The sequence below is a fragment of the Pagrus major genome, chromosome 17, assembly GCF_040436345.1.
Source record: "Pagrus major chromosome 17, Pma_NU_1.0".
In the NCBI taxonomy this organism is placed as follows: domain Eukaryota; kingdom Metazoa; phylum Chordata; class Actinopteri; order Spariformes; family Sparidae; genus Pagrus; species Pagrus major.
Window position 1 is genome coordinate 22,562,467 of NC_133231.1, and position 14,689 is coordinate 22,577,155.

General features: G+C 40.7%; 1 protein-coding gene across 2 annotated transcripts in view; it reads right to left on the minus strand.

Moving 5' to 3' along the window:
- Positions 1-209: 209 nt before the first annotated feature.
- Positions 210-14,689, minus strand: part of zc3h12aa (zinc finger CCCH-type containing 12Aa) — a 339,114-nt gene continuing 324,634 nt past the window's right edge. The window contains exons 1-6 of one of the 2 annotated variants that reach the window (XM_073485745.1): positions 9,642-9,812; positions 7,622-8,064; positions 6,968-7,107; positions 2,724-2,958; positions 2,413-2,519; positions 210-2,245 (exon numbers count right to left, since the gene is read on the minus strand). In XM_073485745.1, coding sequence (XP_073341846.1) covers positions 1,206-2,245; positions 2,413-2,519; positions 2,724-2,958; positions 6,968-7,107; positions 7,622-7,989 — 1,890 coding nt within the window. In that variant the 5' untranslated portion in view covers positions 7,990-8,064; positions 9,642-9,812 and the 3' untranslated portion in view covers positions 210-1,205. Of the gene's footprint in view, positions 2,246-2,412; positions 2,520-2,723; positions 2,959-6,967; positions 7,108-7,621; positions 8,065-9,641; positions 9,813-14,689 lie in introns of those variants that run through there. The other variant, XM_073485746.1, reaches the window with a different exon arrangement.

Below are 14,689 nucleotides of genomic sequence, written 5' to 3' on the forward strand. Positions count from 1 at the left end.
CGTTATTCAGCAGTTACTTCGTTCAATTGACATCTGTCTGTCACATGAGCATACTTGCGCACACAAACACAGGCTGACCTTTCTCCTCTGATACTGGAAAAACAAAATGATTTGCTCAAGCTTGCAACATGAGCTGCAGAGGACATTTGTAATTTGTAAAATCCCTGGGCTCTCCCTAGAATAACTGTTGGAGCAGACAGGTCTGTGCATATACTTAACAAGGGAGTTTATTGGGAATTTCAGGCAATATGTTATGATGCAAGCATGAGTGAGTGCCAAGTCCCTCACTTCCTGATATACTTCAGTGGCATGATTACAGAAACAGTAGCTATGTACAGTACTAACCTTACAAGTTAGACCAACTGACGCATAATATCTGACACACGACATGTTTTAATTTTTGTGACATAGTTTTTCTTACACATGCTTACCATGAATTTATCTTTATCTGTATTTTCACAGAGAACATAAATCTGCATGTTCATGAGAACTACATTTTCACATTTCTACTGTCATTGCTCAATCGCACAGTGACCCAAATACTTGTATAATGTTACAGCAACACTTGTTCCGAGAACGTTTCATGAAACTGATTCTGGTTTACAGGAAAAAGGTGTCGACACAACTGCAAATTCCTCTCGCTGCTGTCAGCGTCTTATTCTCAGTTTCTATTGTTTGGTTAGGATTTTTCACTGTAAATCCTGCATGTTGAAATACACTATAGTCACACCTCACAGAGATAACATTGAACAGCAAGTTGTTCTGGAGAACTACGGTGATTCTAGAAGAAAGATAATACTTTAAACCATGATTAGATGAGAACTTACTGTCGGACAACGATTAATATACATCACATTTGACACAATATGCATCAACAGTCAAAACTCTAGAAACTCAGCAGTAACTATTCGGTCTAGAGGCACTTTTCATCCAGAACATGGATGACAAGGTCACATTTGACTACAATGTCATACAAATGCATAAAACTCAGAACAGATTATCTGAGCTTTTCATAAATATGAAGGCACATTGCAATTCCATAATGGCACTTTAGACAGAATGAAACATCTTTGCAATCAGCTTTCAAATCACTCAACGACAGACGCGATACAAACTTCTCAATACATTCCTTGTTTGCTATGACAGAGAGTCAACACAAGTACCATGTTAGTTCTGACTGGAGAGGACACAACAGAAGAAAATCCTCAGAATATCCCTCTCTGAGCCTTCAATTTGAGGATCTCTGCAGCCAGTTTTTCCGCATCCATCAGATGTGGGAGCATTTGCATGACTGTATCCACCTCATGCGGGTTGAAGATGGCTTGCAGTTTCTTGCGGAGCTCCAACCTTTGTGGGTCAAAAGCAGCAGAGGAAGACTGCTGTTGGCCCCAAGAATGGTACTGCTGGCCTTCGTGAGAGCAGCAAGAGTTGTGGCCGTGTGAGGTATGGGCCGAGGAGGGGAGACTGTGTGACGTCCTGGCTTGTGGCATCCCCTGAAAGGGATCCGACCAGTAATTCTGCTGATGATGTGGGGCTCCACTGTAGTGGAGATGGCTGGGGAGGCTGCCGTGGTGTGGCACACCAGGTGGGAACATGTGGGGAGGGTAGTTGTCGTATTTGGGTTGACCCTTTGAGTCCAGGTTTCCGTGATGTTGCTGATGAGCTGCGGAGTGTGGGACTTGGGAACAGCACCTGCAGGACTGTCTGGTGTTATTTTTCTCTAAATGCACTGAGGCATGTCTGGGTCCGGCGAGGGCACTTGGCTGTTGGGGCATGGGCCTGTGGGAGTTGCTGAGGCAAAAGTCGGAGTACTGACTCTCATAAGAGCCAATGCCAGAATCCAGGTACTCGTGAGACATGTTGGCATAGTAATGATTGGGCATCGTGTGCAGCCCGGGCCAGTCTTTCTGACAGTGGTTGACTGTCACAGAGCAGGGCACATGATTTGGACTTTTTCTAGAATCCTCCCTGTACAGCAGTCTATTTTCACTAACCTGACCAGGATGCAGAGAACTTTTCTGGTCTCTGACGTACTCTGTGTTGGCGTCTTGATGATGGGAACAGGCACTGTGAGCCGGCCCAGGCTCAGATTGAAGATGTCTGGGTGATAATCTGGCATTTCTCTCTTCTTTTACAGTCGAAATCTGGGCTTTCTCTCTCAATTCATCAGCCAAGGAGAGGTAGGACTGGTTCGTCCGCTCTGGATGGTAGAACTTACATTTGATGCCGTAAGTGCACTTTTTGTCTGGGGAAAACAAAATTGGAAGACACACGCACAAACAAAAGTTATAGGTCATGTCATTTGGGAAGTACATTCTTTCCTCGTTCAAAAGTCTCACAATCTGCATAAAAATACTGCATACTGTAGCAAAACAGTTCCCCTTCCTGTGCTCTGTGCTATTCATAACTTACCATAAGGACAGAGCTGTCTCTTTTGATCCGTAGGCAGAGGCTTTTTCCGAAGGAAGTTGTCAAGACTGGGGCCATGGCGACCCAGAGGGTCATCTGGGGGCATGAACCTGGCCAAAAAATAACAACAGACATGACTGATTGCTGACTTCTTCATTTTCCTTGTGAGAAATCAGCTGGGTGCAGCATAATTATGTTTCCCTGATTACACCCTCAGGATGCAATATGCCCTCCGGAGCAACATTAAACAGGTTTCATGGAAGTCAGATGTGAAACTGCACAGGCTCAGGTAGAAAAACAGGCTAATTGCTTACTTGTCGTTCACAAAGGAGTACATAAGGAGCCTCTCCTCGATGCATTTCTTCCACTCGGGTCTCTCTCCTTGGAGGTCACGGTAGGTGTCATTGGATACGATCACTCCGTCGGACTCGTACGCCAACTTGACGATAAAGCGGTCATCGTAGCAAACCACTCGCTTACCACCAACGCGGCGGGATGGAGTGAAGACCACTATTTTACGTTTTTCAAGCTCCAACAAGATGTGTTGATCTGAAAGTGCAAACAATCATGTGTGAGATGGCTGTGGAGAGGTAGTGTATAGGAGGTAGTTGTATTACCCTTCTCTCTTAGAGAGGCGAAGTCAGAAGGGGTCTAGTGGACCACCAAGGGACCTTATTTTAGAAAAAAAATGTCTGGCAGTGAAAGGGCAAGAGACAAATAACTTGTGGGTCCTGTTTAAATGATGCGATTAATTACACATAAGATCATTTTTCAGCTTGAGGAAACTGCAGTTTGTCATAAAAATAAAGACTGTGAAATTATTGAATTATGTTATGTTGCGTAAGTGATGTCTCGTTTAAAGCAACATTATATAGAAATATTGGCAAAATGGCATTTTGTGCGATTTGGCACCCCCTACAGTTTCTGAGTGCAACACCACTATCCTAAATACAAATCCCAGGTCTGTAGCAATATATCAGACATAATGTAGGTGCTAACTGCAAACAAAACTCATTATGTCATAACAATGTTATGTGTTGAAAACTTGTATCTTGCCTGTAACGCTACCCACTCACTGAAGTTACATAGTGCAGAAACAAGTGATAGGGGGGTGGAGTGGCTGAGACAGAGACACCATTCACTCTTATAAATCACTGTACCATCAAAATGATTTTGAAGCTGTTATTTTAAGGTAAAAAAGTTAGATAGCATTGCGTTAATGCTCACCAAAACCCACACCCAAAACCTTGTAGAGCTGGGCCCATATATTAGCTAGTTCACAGAACTGATTAACTCTTCTTTTGCTGCATAACTGCAGTTGTCAATATGGCCAGATTTAGTGTAATTTTAATTTTTTAAAATACTTTTTCTGTGCCGAGGTGACGGCCATGTCCCTCTTGGATGCCCCTAAAGTAGATCTAACATGATAAAGTGCCCTCTAGGGTGCCCTTCCAGAGCCCTTTCTGCGTGCTGGTGCCCCACCGCATACAGCTGGTGCCCCTTTTAATTTTTTTGCCCATGCCCCTCAAACATCCTGAGTACGCCACTGGCTTTTACACAAAACTAAATGTTATTTTAGTATCATTACGAAAAACAGTGACTTTCTTCACTTCACATGTGTAATTCAGGGCACAATTCAAACAGGATAAAAAAAAAACTATTCTTCTCTTGTCATTCGCCACTGGAAGGGGAAGGACTTGGCCTCTCTATCCAAAACTGTTTTGCAACTGCGGTTACATTGCAGTTTTTGATTGACGATACTGTATCAAGAGGGTAGCTATGTTTTTTCCCTTGACATTCATTTGTCATCACACCACAACCGCATGTTCAAGATTCAAAAACCACAATGCTTTGAAAAAATGTAATTTGCATCTTACAAAGCCCCAGCGATAAATCATAGAGAGCAAAAGACATCGGAGGAGGTATTACATCACCTGCCAACATCAGAACTCTCTCTGTGTACAATGTATCATATTACCTGCAAGGTGAGTTTATCAAGGCATATGACACTCACTGTGTGTAAGTGAAATGAACCATGAAATTTGCTTAAATGAACAATAGACTCAAACACTTAAAGGCACTTTTCTCACTAAGTGCTTCCGTTTGTCTGGTCTGTCATCACTTAACCTCTCGCTCTATATGATCTCTTTCTGTAGATTATTGTCAGCAATTAACCACAGCTTGCAGCGAGTAAGCAAGGTGTGGAAGAAAAAACACAGCTGGACTTCCTGGTGGGGCTTTCCCACGAATGACTGCAGGCTGATTTTTACTTCCTTGTTCGCTGGTTTAAAATAGAAGCTTTTGGATTGCGCCACATGGGCTGCACGGCTGCTACTAAATCATGAGAGCCACAAGGCGATGATACATAGTTTTTTTAAGGGATGGTCCGCCCTTTATTATATAGTTGTAGGGACTCAAAGGTTGGCTTGAAAACCTGATGCATTAAGCCTGAAAGAAAAGGCAGCTTCTCTAACATCGGGGATGGTGTCAACATGATTTTAATCTGGATTTGTCAGATACACCCAAAAACGTTTCTGACTCAGCTGCCAGAAATGTAGAACCCTTTATTGTGTTCACACTGCACCCACACCAAAAGTGTAAAACAGCAAATCAATCTTAGTGTATACCCACACTTGGTGCTGTCTTGGCATCTTGGAACATAACTTGATATCCAGTTGGGTTAACCACTGTTTCACAATCTTAACTGTGTTGCCCAGAGGCTACATTCAGTAATTCTTCCTCTGACAACATTGACACATTATCTCATGGCTGCTGTGGGAATGAATCACAGATACGGGAATATGCATGACTACAGCGCTGGGGGAGATTTAAGCAGTGGTTGCATTCACGTTTCTTGGTAAAAGAGAAGCTATACAGTCGGACGAAACAAAAGCTACTGATTTCTCTCTAACTAAAGGAAGAGTTCCACATTTTGGAAACATGCTTATATGTTTTTGTACAAACACCTCTAAGGCTCAATAATTAACACATCTTGTTAATTAGTTAACTTTTGAGAGTTAAAGGGCAATTCATTTTTATGGGTGTTTTGTGCCGGACTTTTCCCTTGGGTGGGTGTGACTCCAGGAAGTTACTGATCCCAGCAAAGAAATAGAGAAAGGAGACGACTCCTTGTAAAATAGCAAATTGAAGTTTTTAGAATTCGGTTCTACAGCACGGATAACCAAATTAGATATAATGTGTTAATCAGCGAGCTTTGGAGGTGATGGTAGGCTGATTTTGTTACTGTTAGACAGAGCCGGGTTAGCTGTTCTGCCCCGTTTCCAGTCTTTGTACTCAGCTAAGCTTGAGTTTCTCACTTATCAGTATTTTTCATCAGCAGAAATGAGACTGACGAGACTGCTTTCTTTCGTTGGCTGTGAATGAATGAGAGTGACTCATCAAAATAGTCTGTGACAAGTCCATTTGATTTAAGCAGAGCCAGAAAAGATTAACATCATGTAAGATATGCATACTGGCATCCGCTCCAGCTGGTAGATGCTGGTATCTGCTGTGCTGCTTACGTAAGGCACTCCAGGCTAGGAAAGTCACTTCTTTTTTTAACTGCCCTCTAGATGCGTTTAGTAAGCCTTCATGTACAAATCAGTGTTTAACAACAGGTTTTTAAAGTGCACTGTATTTTCACTGACCGTTGTTAGCTTAGCCGTACTGCACAGCACCTTACTTCACAGTTAAAAGCTTATTAAAGCTGCTGTAAGTGATATTTATTTATTTATTAAAATAAGTGATCATTTTCTGGCATGCCATCACTTTATCCAATCAGGACAGAGAACTCCATAAAGAGGCGGTCCCGTCTGCTCGTGAACACCCAGAGAGCAGGATCCTCCTGTTTGCTGCTATGTCTGGCGGTTACGGCTGAGCATTCATGTGGTGACGGAGAGAGGAGGGAGGGAACTGCTGACTGCAAAAACAGGCAGGAAGTCACCTAAAACTATGAACAGTGCTGACAGCAGCTTTACCAGCTAGTTTCGTACTGAACTGAACATGACAACTTAAACTTGCAACAGACAGTGCTGTACAGATTGTGATGCGTTCACTTAGTCAGGAAAAAAGCTGAACAAATGGTCAGTGACTATAAATATTTGAATTGACTTGAACTGATGATTTCTACCTCTATTATATCCTGTATGCTAATAATTAGAGGTCCAGTGCCGTGGCTACGAACTGAAAAAGTAAGCTAGTTAGCCTAGTTAGCCTACCACTCAAGTTTATGACTGCAAAGGTCAATAAAAATAAAAAAGGGATGTGATAAAGTGCCCTCTAATGCCCCTCCCAGTTCACTGTAAATGTATTACGACTTTCTGGGCGCTGGTGCCCCATCGCATACAACTGGTGCCCCTTTTGTTTTTCTGCCCATGCCCCTCAAACATCCTGAGTCCACCACTGTATAAATGGGAGTTTTAGCCTCTTTTTGCTCAAGATTTTGACAATTAAATAGTTCCTTCTTTGACTGAGAAATGTTTGTGTGTGGCTAAACTAACTCCGATCTACTGGATCAGAAACATTTGTGTGCTTGCTTGTGCATTTCCTGTATCCTCACCTGTTATGGGGGCGTCGGGTCTGGGCTGCTCTTTGCGCCAAGTGGGAACAAACACAGTGACGGTATTATGTCCTCTGTCGAGGAAGAAGTTCACTGCGAGCTGGATGCCGTGGCATGAGAACACTTCCTTGTTTCCATGACTGAAAGGAGAACATGAATAGAAATAATCTGACCGTAAATAATATGGGAGGGAGAGGCAAAACTTCAGTTGATCTGTGTAAACACCACATGCCTTTCTATGTTCTCTTTCAGGGAACCTTCCTTCAGGCTATTATTACTTAGTGTGAACTTCATGTGTAACACGTCTTGCCTATCGAGAGGTGGAGATTTTGAGGTGTGTGCCTACAATTTGCATATTAGCCATAGCCTTTATGAAACATGCACAGGCAGGGTGGTGAACGCCCATCTGAAACAGTTGGTGACATGACACTGGAGGAAAATAAGGTCAGGGTTGAATAGCAACAAGGCGATGATTGATGGGTGTTTGAGACATGTCATCTTACAGGCACTTTACTGTCCTCAGGTGTTATGTCACTTTTTGTGTACAGGTATTTGACCTGCTTTGTGGTTCAAAGTAGCAAAACATTACAGCCATGAGTTCTAATTTAGGATCTTTCATCCCATAAAAGAGAGAAAAAAGCTTTTTGAGATTACCTGATGGCAACATTGCTGCCGTCAATAACGACAGGCCTCAATTCTGTGTCAGTACTCTTCTGGTCCCCGAGTTGCGGTGTGATCCTGCAGGGTCCAAGGGCCCAACTGGGAGGCAGCAGAGAGTCCCTCTGGCCTGTGCTCCTCTTATCACTGTCAGAACCGGAGGGCGCAGTGTTAGTCCTGCTCCGGACCAGCTCTCCCAGCACGGAGTTGGTGTCCGTGCTCAGGCCCAGCTTCCTCAGAGCAGCCTTCACCTCTGCTGAGGAGTAACCAAGTTTCCTGAAGAAATCCACTCTGAGCTGGAGCTCCTCGCTGTCTGGTTGGAGCAGGTCCGAAGCTGAGCTCTGGCTAGGAAGTGCCTGATCCATCCTGAAGCATCTGGACCTCTTTTCAGCAGCATAGAAGATGTGTTACACAGCCTCACGGTGACATTCATCGACTGACTGCAGGAAAATTACATGTAATTAGGAATGCATGTTTACTCGACCTCTTAACATCCAGCTTTCCTTTTTTTAATCTTATAATACAGTTCAACACACTCCTTTAGTTTCTAAATAAACGTATTCCAACTCTTTACTGAAGCCGCAGGATGTTCAAGAACATTAATCTGACCAAGATTTTTTATGGTCCAGGAGTTTTTGCTCACCTAGCTAAAGTTTAGTTTGTAATAATTATTCCATCAACTGTTTGTTAAGGATTTTCATACAGAACACATCTTGGATAGTTTTAAGAGCTGCGATTATAGTAATCTTCAATCTTTGATTTTTAGGCAAAAATGCCCTAAAAGGAAAAGTAACTTGATGATTTTGTGACATTTTTTAAGAGTTTTTATAGACATTCACTGATTAATCAAGATAATAATCGGCAGATCAACCCATCAATCAAATAATCATTGATTAAAGGTGCACTCTGTAGTACTAGTAAGACATTTTTAATCAGAAGAGTAAGATCTTCATTGACTGATTGTTATGCCTGAACAAACTAAAGCAAACTCCCATCGTTTTCTGAATAAACTGAATAAACAAACTGACCTTAAAGGACAACTCAGTTTCATATTGTTTTACTTTGTTTATATGTGGCAGACCCTGCCACCTTTACAGCTTCAAACAGTGTTCTGGGGACCTTATTTTTCTCTTAGAACAGCTTATTTATTCAGTTGTGGATTTTTATATATTTGAGTTTGTATTATTACCTCATTTAATTTTTTTTTTTTTTTAAATTCTGTGTATGAATTTCTTCTGCCAAAAAACTACATAGTGCCCCTTTAAAACTTGAATTACCCTCATTTAATCATCAGTGGTGGAAATACTAATTTACAGGTACAGTTAAATTAATGAAATACTACTCAATTACCTCAATTAAGTAAAACTACTGGTCTTAAAATAATACTTAAGTAAAAGTATTCTGCTCAAACACTACTCAGAGAACTAGTTTCTTTTTAACTAATAGTATTTAACTATCAATATCAATCTGCCATTTATTACAACTTGAATTTAAGTATCATAAATGATAAATTATATAAATAAATATATACATTATAATACATCATCATTTGGAGTATCTGATAAAGCTACAATACAAATGTTTAATTGTATGTAAGTGTCTGTAAAAAGATAGTAAAAAATTGCCCAATGTGGGATGTCACCCTGTAACGTGTATTAATCAAGAGGTCAGAGGAAATGAACAGGACTCCTCAGCCACACAGTATCAGGTACAAGAGGCCTGTGCTTTCTCTGTGAGCTACTGTACTGACTGCTCAGCTCCACTCTGTTACACACAAACAATAAGAAACTGCTGCTCACACTGACCATCCAACACCATGTAACAACAAATAAACGAGTAATAACCGCGCCTCTGCCTCAGATCACACACTAACCGTGTACACGTATGTAACACAGGTGATAAGTACGAGTCTCCGGCAGGACATGTCCACTGCGGACCGCTCGGCAGGTTGAGCAACAGCTCGTATCTCACCAACAAATCTCCCCGCTGAGGCGAAGCAGCAGCAGCAGCAGCTTACCTTCTGTGTTCGTCTCCGTCTCCCGTTGATCCATTCGTCAACACAAGTCAACTCTTAACTTTCTGTCAGTGGGTCGAAGTACAGTAACTTTTTTGACACAGTTCCGACTTCATATAGCGCCTCCCTCTCCCTGGAAAATGGTTCTTCCCTTCTCCTCTCTTCCCCTTCACAGAGGTATGCAAGAGTCAGAGCTTTGAAACATTTGCATGTATCACAGATTAGATAAGGTGTTCCCTTTTCCTTTGGCTGTCACTCACTGCCGGAGTGTAGTACACCGGTGTGTTTTGCATAATGCTTTGTTGCTGCTGTTGTTCCTTGAGGCAATTTTCAAAGTGCAGTAGCAACAAAAAGATAAGAGCAATGAAATGAAACCCCACTCTTCCTTCACTTGCTGCAGAGTCAAGGCATTATAGATGTAGCATGTAAAATCAACTTCATTTATTTATAGAGCATACACATAAATACATCTGTCATATAATGTATAGATTATGATTATTGAGCAAAGTGAGAAAAATGTAAAAATGCAATTGATCATTTAGATAATTAAAATAATAAAAACACTGATAGAAAGAATGTGTAGCCTATTAGGGAAAGAAGGGGGAAGTAAAAGTAAAGCTGCTGTCTGTCTATGTGTCGCCTACATGCTGTAGTTTGCAAATTAATTACATTTTCTCTGTTTTGGAAATTCTTACAGATTCTTGATTTTTTTTTAAATACATATTTTCATATATGATTTTGAGTTTGGAGTAACCTCTCTTGTATGTGTTGAATGTCACCATCTCCTATCCTCCTTTTTACACTATAAAAAACACATAAATAGAAATTAGATTAGGGACAGGACGCCCTCTAGTGGTGTGTGGGCAGAATAACAACAATCACAACACCTTTGCATTTTTCTCTGGAGGAGTTTTTGTTGTGTCAGATTGTATTTTTCCAGTAAGGGACATGAAATCAACTCACACTCTGACAGTGCCTCTAGATTGTTTGCTATTAGAGCAAACCCTAACTTAACCCTAACCCTAACCTAACTGTTTGTTTGAGGCAGTGGTGGAAAACAACTAAATAGGCGACGTGTACTCTCGATATTAAGTACAATACTGAGGCAGCCTGCTTTACCTGAGTGTTACTATTTTACTTCAACCTCACTATACAGTATGTCAGAGCGAAACTATTCAACTGTTACTCCACTACATTCATGTGACAGCTCCAGTTACTTGTGACTTTGCAGTGTCAGATATGATCTCATTTACTAAACATGTGATCACCAAATGAAAATCTACAATATAAAATCTTGTAAAAAATAAGCTACATATTGACAAGCTACAACATTACAATTCTGCTCAGACATTAATGCAGTGTTTCCTGAATTGGGGGGACAGGAGCTCAGAGTTATCACAGTGTTATCACACGGAGAGGCTACCAGACAGCCAAAACAAAGACAAGAAAATATGACGAGGCATATCTCGCCCTCGGCTTTACCAGTGCAGCGGTGAGTAATAAAGAGAGACCACAGTGTGTTCTGAAACACAAAATTAAATTATTAGACGGCTTGAAAATATTATTATCTATAAATGGGGAAAGTTTGGAAACCACTGCATTGCATGATAACCTATTTATATGACTGGTTTGCAGCCTGTGTCCATGAGCCTGATGCTAAACCTCATTAGAGATTATCTGAATTAACTTTGTCTATTTTCTCAGTGTAATTAAGACATCAATAAAAACCAAATGCTAGACAGTTTATTTTATGTAAATGATGCAATTAAAATGAGTATGAGATAAGCATAACAGCTCAAGAGACGTACATAACATTGGTTTATCACCTTGATATTTGAGAATTGCTCATAAAGATGATTTTGAACTGACGTGTTCACACAAAATGATGCATTACTTCTGTAAAACATGGTTGTAAATGACTTTTTACCAAATGTACCAAATGGAAATGTTTTCTTATTTGTTGTAATAATGAATGCTTTAAAAGGTAATTTCTGTATTTTGTCACCTTCATCAATTTTGTAAGCCCACTTTGTGGCAAAATAAAGTGTTAACACTTCGATATTTACAGTAACAATGGTAACTTTTGCATGGACAGCGAGGAAGGAGAGCCAATTTCAACGACAAACATACGTCAAACAAATTACCGGTTTATGCAAGAAACTTTTCACCCAATATTATAGTGTATTATTGTAATAACAACCGCTGTTATGTAATGTTTACATGCAACATCTTATGTCTGGTTGTGCTCCAACTCTCCCACTAGATGTCAGCCTCTCACCATGATACCCAGCTGTAAAGCTCTCACCGGGGGGGGGAGATGATGGAAGATGTCGCTCTGCAGATGGCTGTTGTGGCTTCAGCATGTTGGCAGTTAAGTTGTGAACTTCTGTGTAGTGTGTGGTCGTGTTGAGTGTGAAGATGTGTGTGTGTGTTTGTAAACAACCCTTTGTGTACAGGGTTAATGGCACGGTCGAGTTGGGATCACACTGCGTGCCGCGGTTAATGGCATATACAGAGTTGAGTTCCGGAGAGTGGAGAAAGTAATCAGGGCCAGTTGCCAGGCGGTTGCCTCCTCTGAGGGCCCACACCACTGGTCCCAGGTGTCTGCAAGGCCTGATATTACTGCAGGGCAATGAGCTGCAGCAGCCGGCGACGATGAGTTGGGGGGGTGAATACACACAAACACACACACACACACACACACACACACACACACACACACACAGCTCAGACTAAGAGACAGACAGATACAGAAATCTCACACAAATAAAATCTCACCATTGGGTTATCCGAGACTATATGTGGGAGAGTTTCCAGGTGCGTTAAAGAAATATCAGTTGTATCACACTCGCCACGAGGGACAGTTATGAAGTATTTTATTGAATTCAATCTGTAAACATTCAAAGTACCCTACAGTAGACTGTGTTTGAGTGTATTTGTTTGTAATTCATGGCTGGATTATGTTGGAAGCCTTTGCTGGCACCCAGAGAGCTATTGTTCAGTAATGCAAATCTGTAACCTTGCTGAGAATCCAAGTGCCCAAGATTGGATGAGATTAGTGCAGATTGGGTATTGTGAACATCAAACGCTTACTTCCTTAACATCTTGGGGGGAGGCATTACCCTGCTCAAAGGCATATCTTTTTCCTCCAGGCAGGTGTAGTTTGGCAAGGGTTGTTAAACCTGAGACAGTTGATCAAATATTCAGCCGGGCTCATTGTGCTGCTGAGAGCTATTTGGATGTGGCTGGGATAGTGCCGTGCTGATAAAAACCCAGCTTTGTAGTGCCTCAGTGCCGGGCCTCCCTTTGCTATTCCTTTCGTTGGCTGCCCGGGTCAGCCGTCTGTCAGAAAAATTAATTTTTGTATGATTTCTTTAAAAAGAACCAAAGGAAAGAAAAGGCAGCCTTTAACTGGAGTAATCCATCTTAGACCAATGGTGTCAGAGTGATTCACGATTTCCAATTTAGCCACGGTTTGAATCTAAAGTAAATCAGGCAGGACGGCTCCACCCTTTGTGCAGCCGGACGACAAGCCCTCAGTGACAAGAGCCTTCAAATGAACATATCCCCCACATTCATCTTGTTCATTTATTACCTCAGACACCCCACTGCTTGTCCTACATAGATCAGCAAGCAAAGACCTCCTGACACAGTGTTTGAGTGGAGAGGAGGTAAGGCATTAGAACTAGCTAGGTGGCTTCAGCATTGATAGCACATCGAACAAAAGAGCAGCAGAACGGAGAGGGCCGAGGTTTTGAGTCCGCGTTTGATTAAATTTGCTTTGATTAGTGACAACTCAATTCCCCGAGCAGGTTGTGAGCGCAGAATTGCAATGTAGTGACTACTCCAGCGGGCTGTTCATGGACATCTGCTAACCGAGATACACCCTGGAAGCAATTGTATTTATCTAGACATCACATACACTAAATTGTCTACATTTATTAACCTTCTCACTGGTCAGTATGGAAGTCCATTTCCAGCAATGTGATGGAAAAACTCACAACCCGCAGGTCATTTTAAAGAGAGGCTTTATTAGTATCTCGAAATAATGACTTAGTAACACAAAGTAATGACTTAGTGGCTCAGAATAATGAGAATCCTCAGAATAATAATCAAGTATATCAAAATAATAAGAAAGTTTCTCAAAATAATGAAGTTGTATCTGAAAAAAGGACTTTTATAATTATATATTTAAATAATGACAAATGCAATAAATGACTTACTTCAAAATAATAAGAAACTTTCTCAAAACAATGACTTGTTGTTCTTAAAAATAATGACTTAGTATCTCAAAATTATGAGAAAGTTCCTCAAGACATTGAGTTAGTATCTGGAAAACATGAGAAACTCAAAAATAATGACTTGCTTTTCTCAAAATAGTAACTATGACTTAGTATCTTAAAGTAATGAGAACATTTCTCAAAATATTGAGTAAGTATCTGGAAATAATAATGACTTACCTCAAAAATAATAAGAAACTTTCTCAAAATAATGGAAAACTGCAAAATAATGACCCAGTCTCTCAAAATAATGAGGAAGTTTCTCAAAAATACTGACAGAATTTCTCAAAATAATGAGGAAGTTTCTCAAAAATACTGACAGAATTTCTCAAAATAATGAGGAAGTTTCTCAAAAATACTGACAGAATTTCTCAAAATAATGAGGAAGTTTCTCAAAAATACTGACAGAATTTCTCAAAATAATGAGGAAGTTTCTCAAAAATACTGACAGAATTTCTCAAAATAATGAGGAAGTTTCTCAAAAATACTGACAGAATTTCTCAAAATAATTCTTTAAATAGTTTACCAGACACACTGGGATTTTCACCATCACATGTAACAAATGGAAAAGACAATTAAATTGTGTTTATTGCTGAAGACAACAGACTCCCCTCCTCTCCTCTGACTGTAATATCATTCACGATATAGATTAAAAGGGAAAACAACCGGTCATGAAGACAGGTATGGTTATTCTGTTAATTAGACCTCCACACACACACAACCGGCCTATTACTTAAAACTAGAATAAGCCAGAATTAATCAAATCTAAAA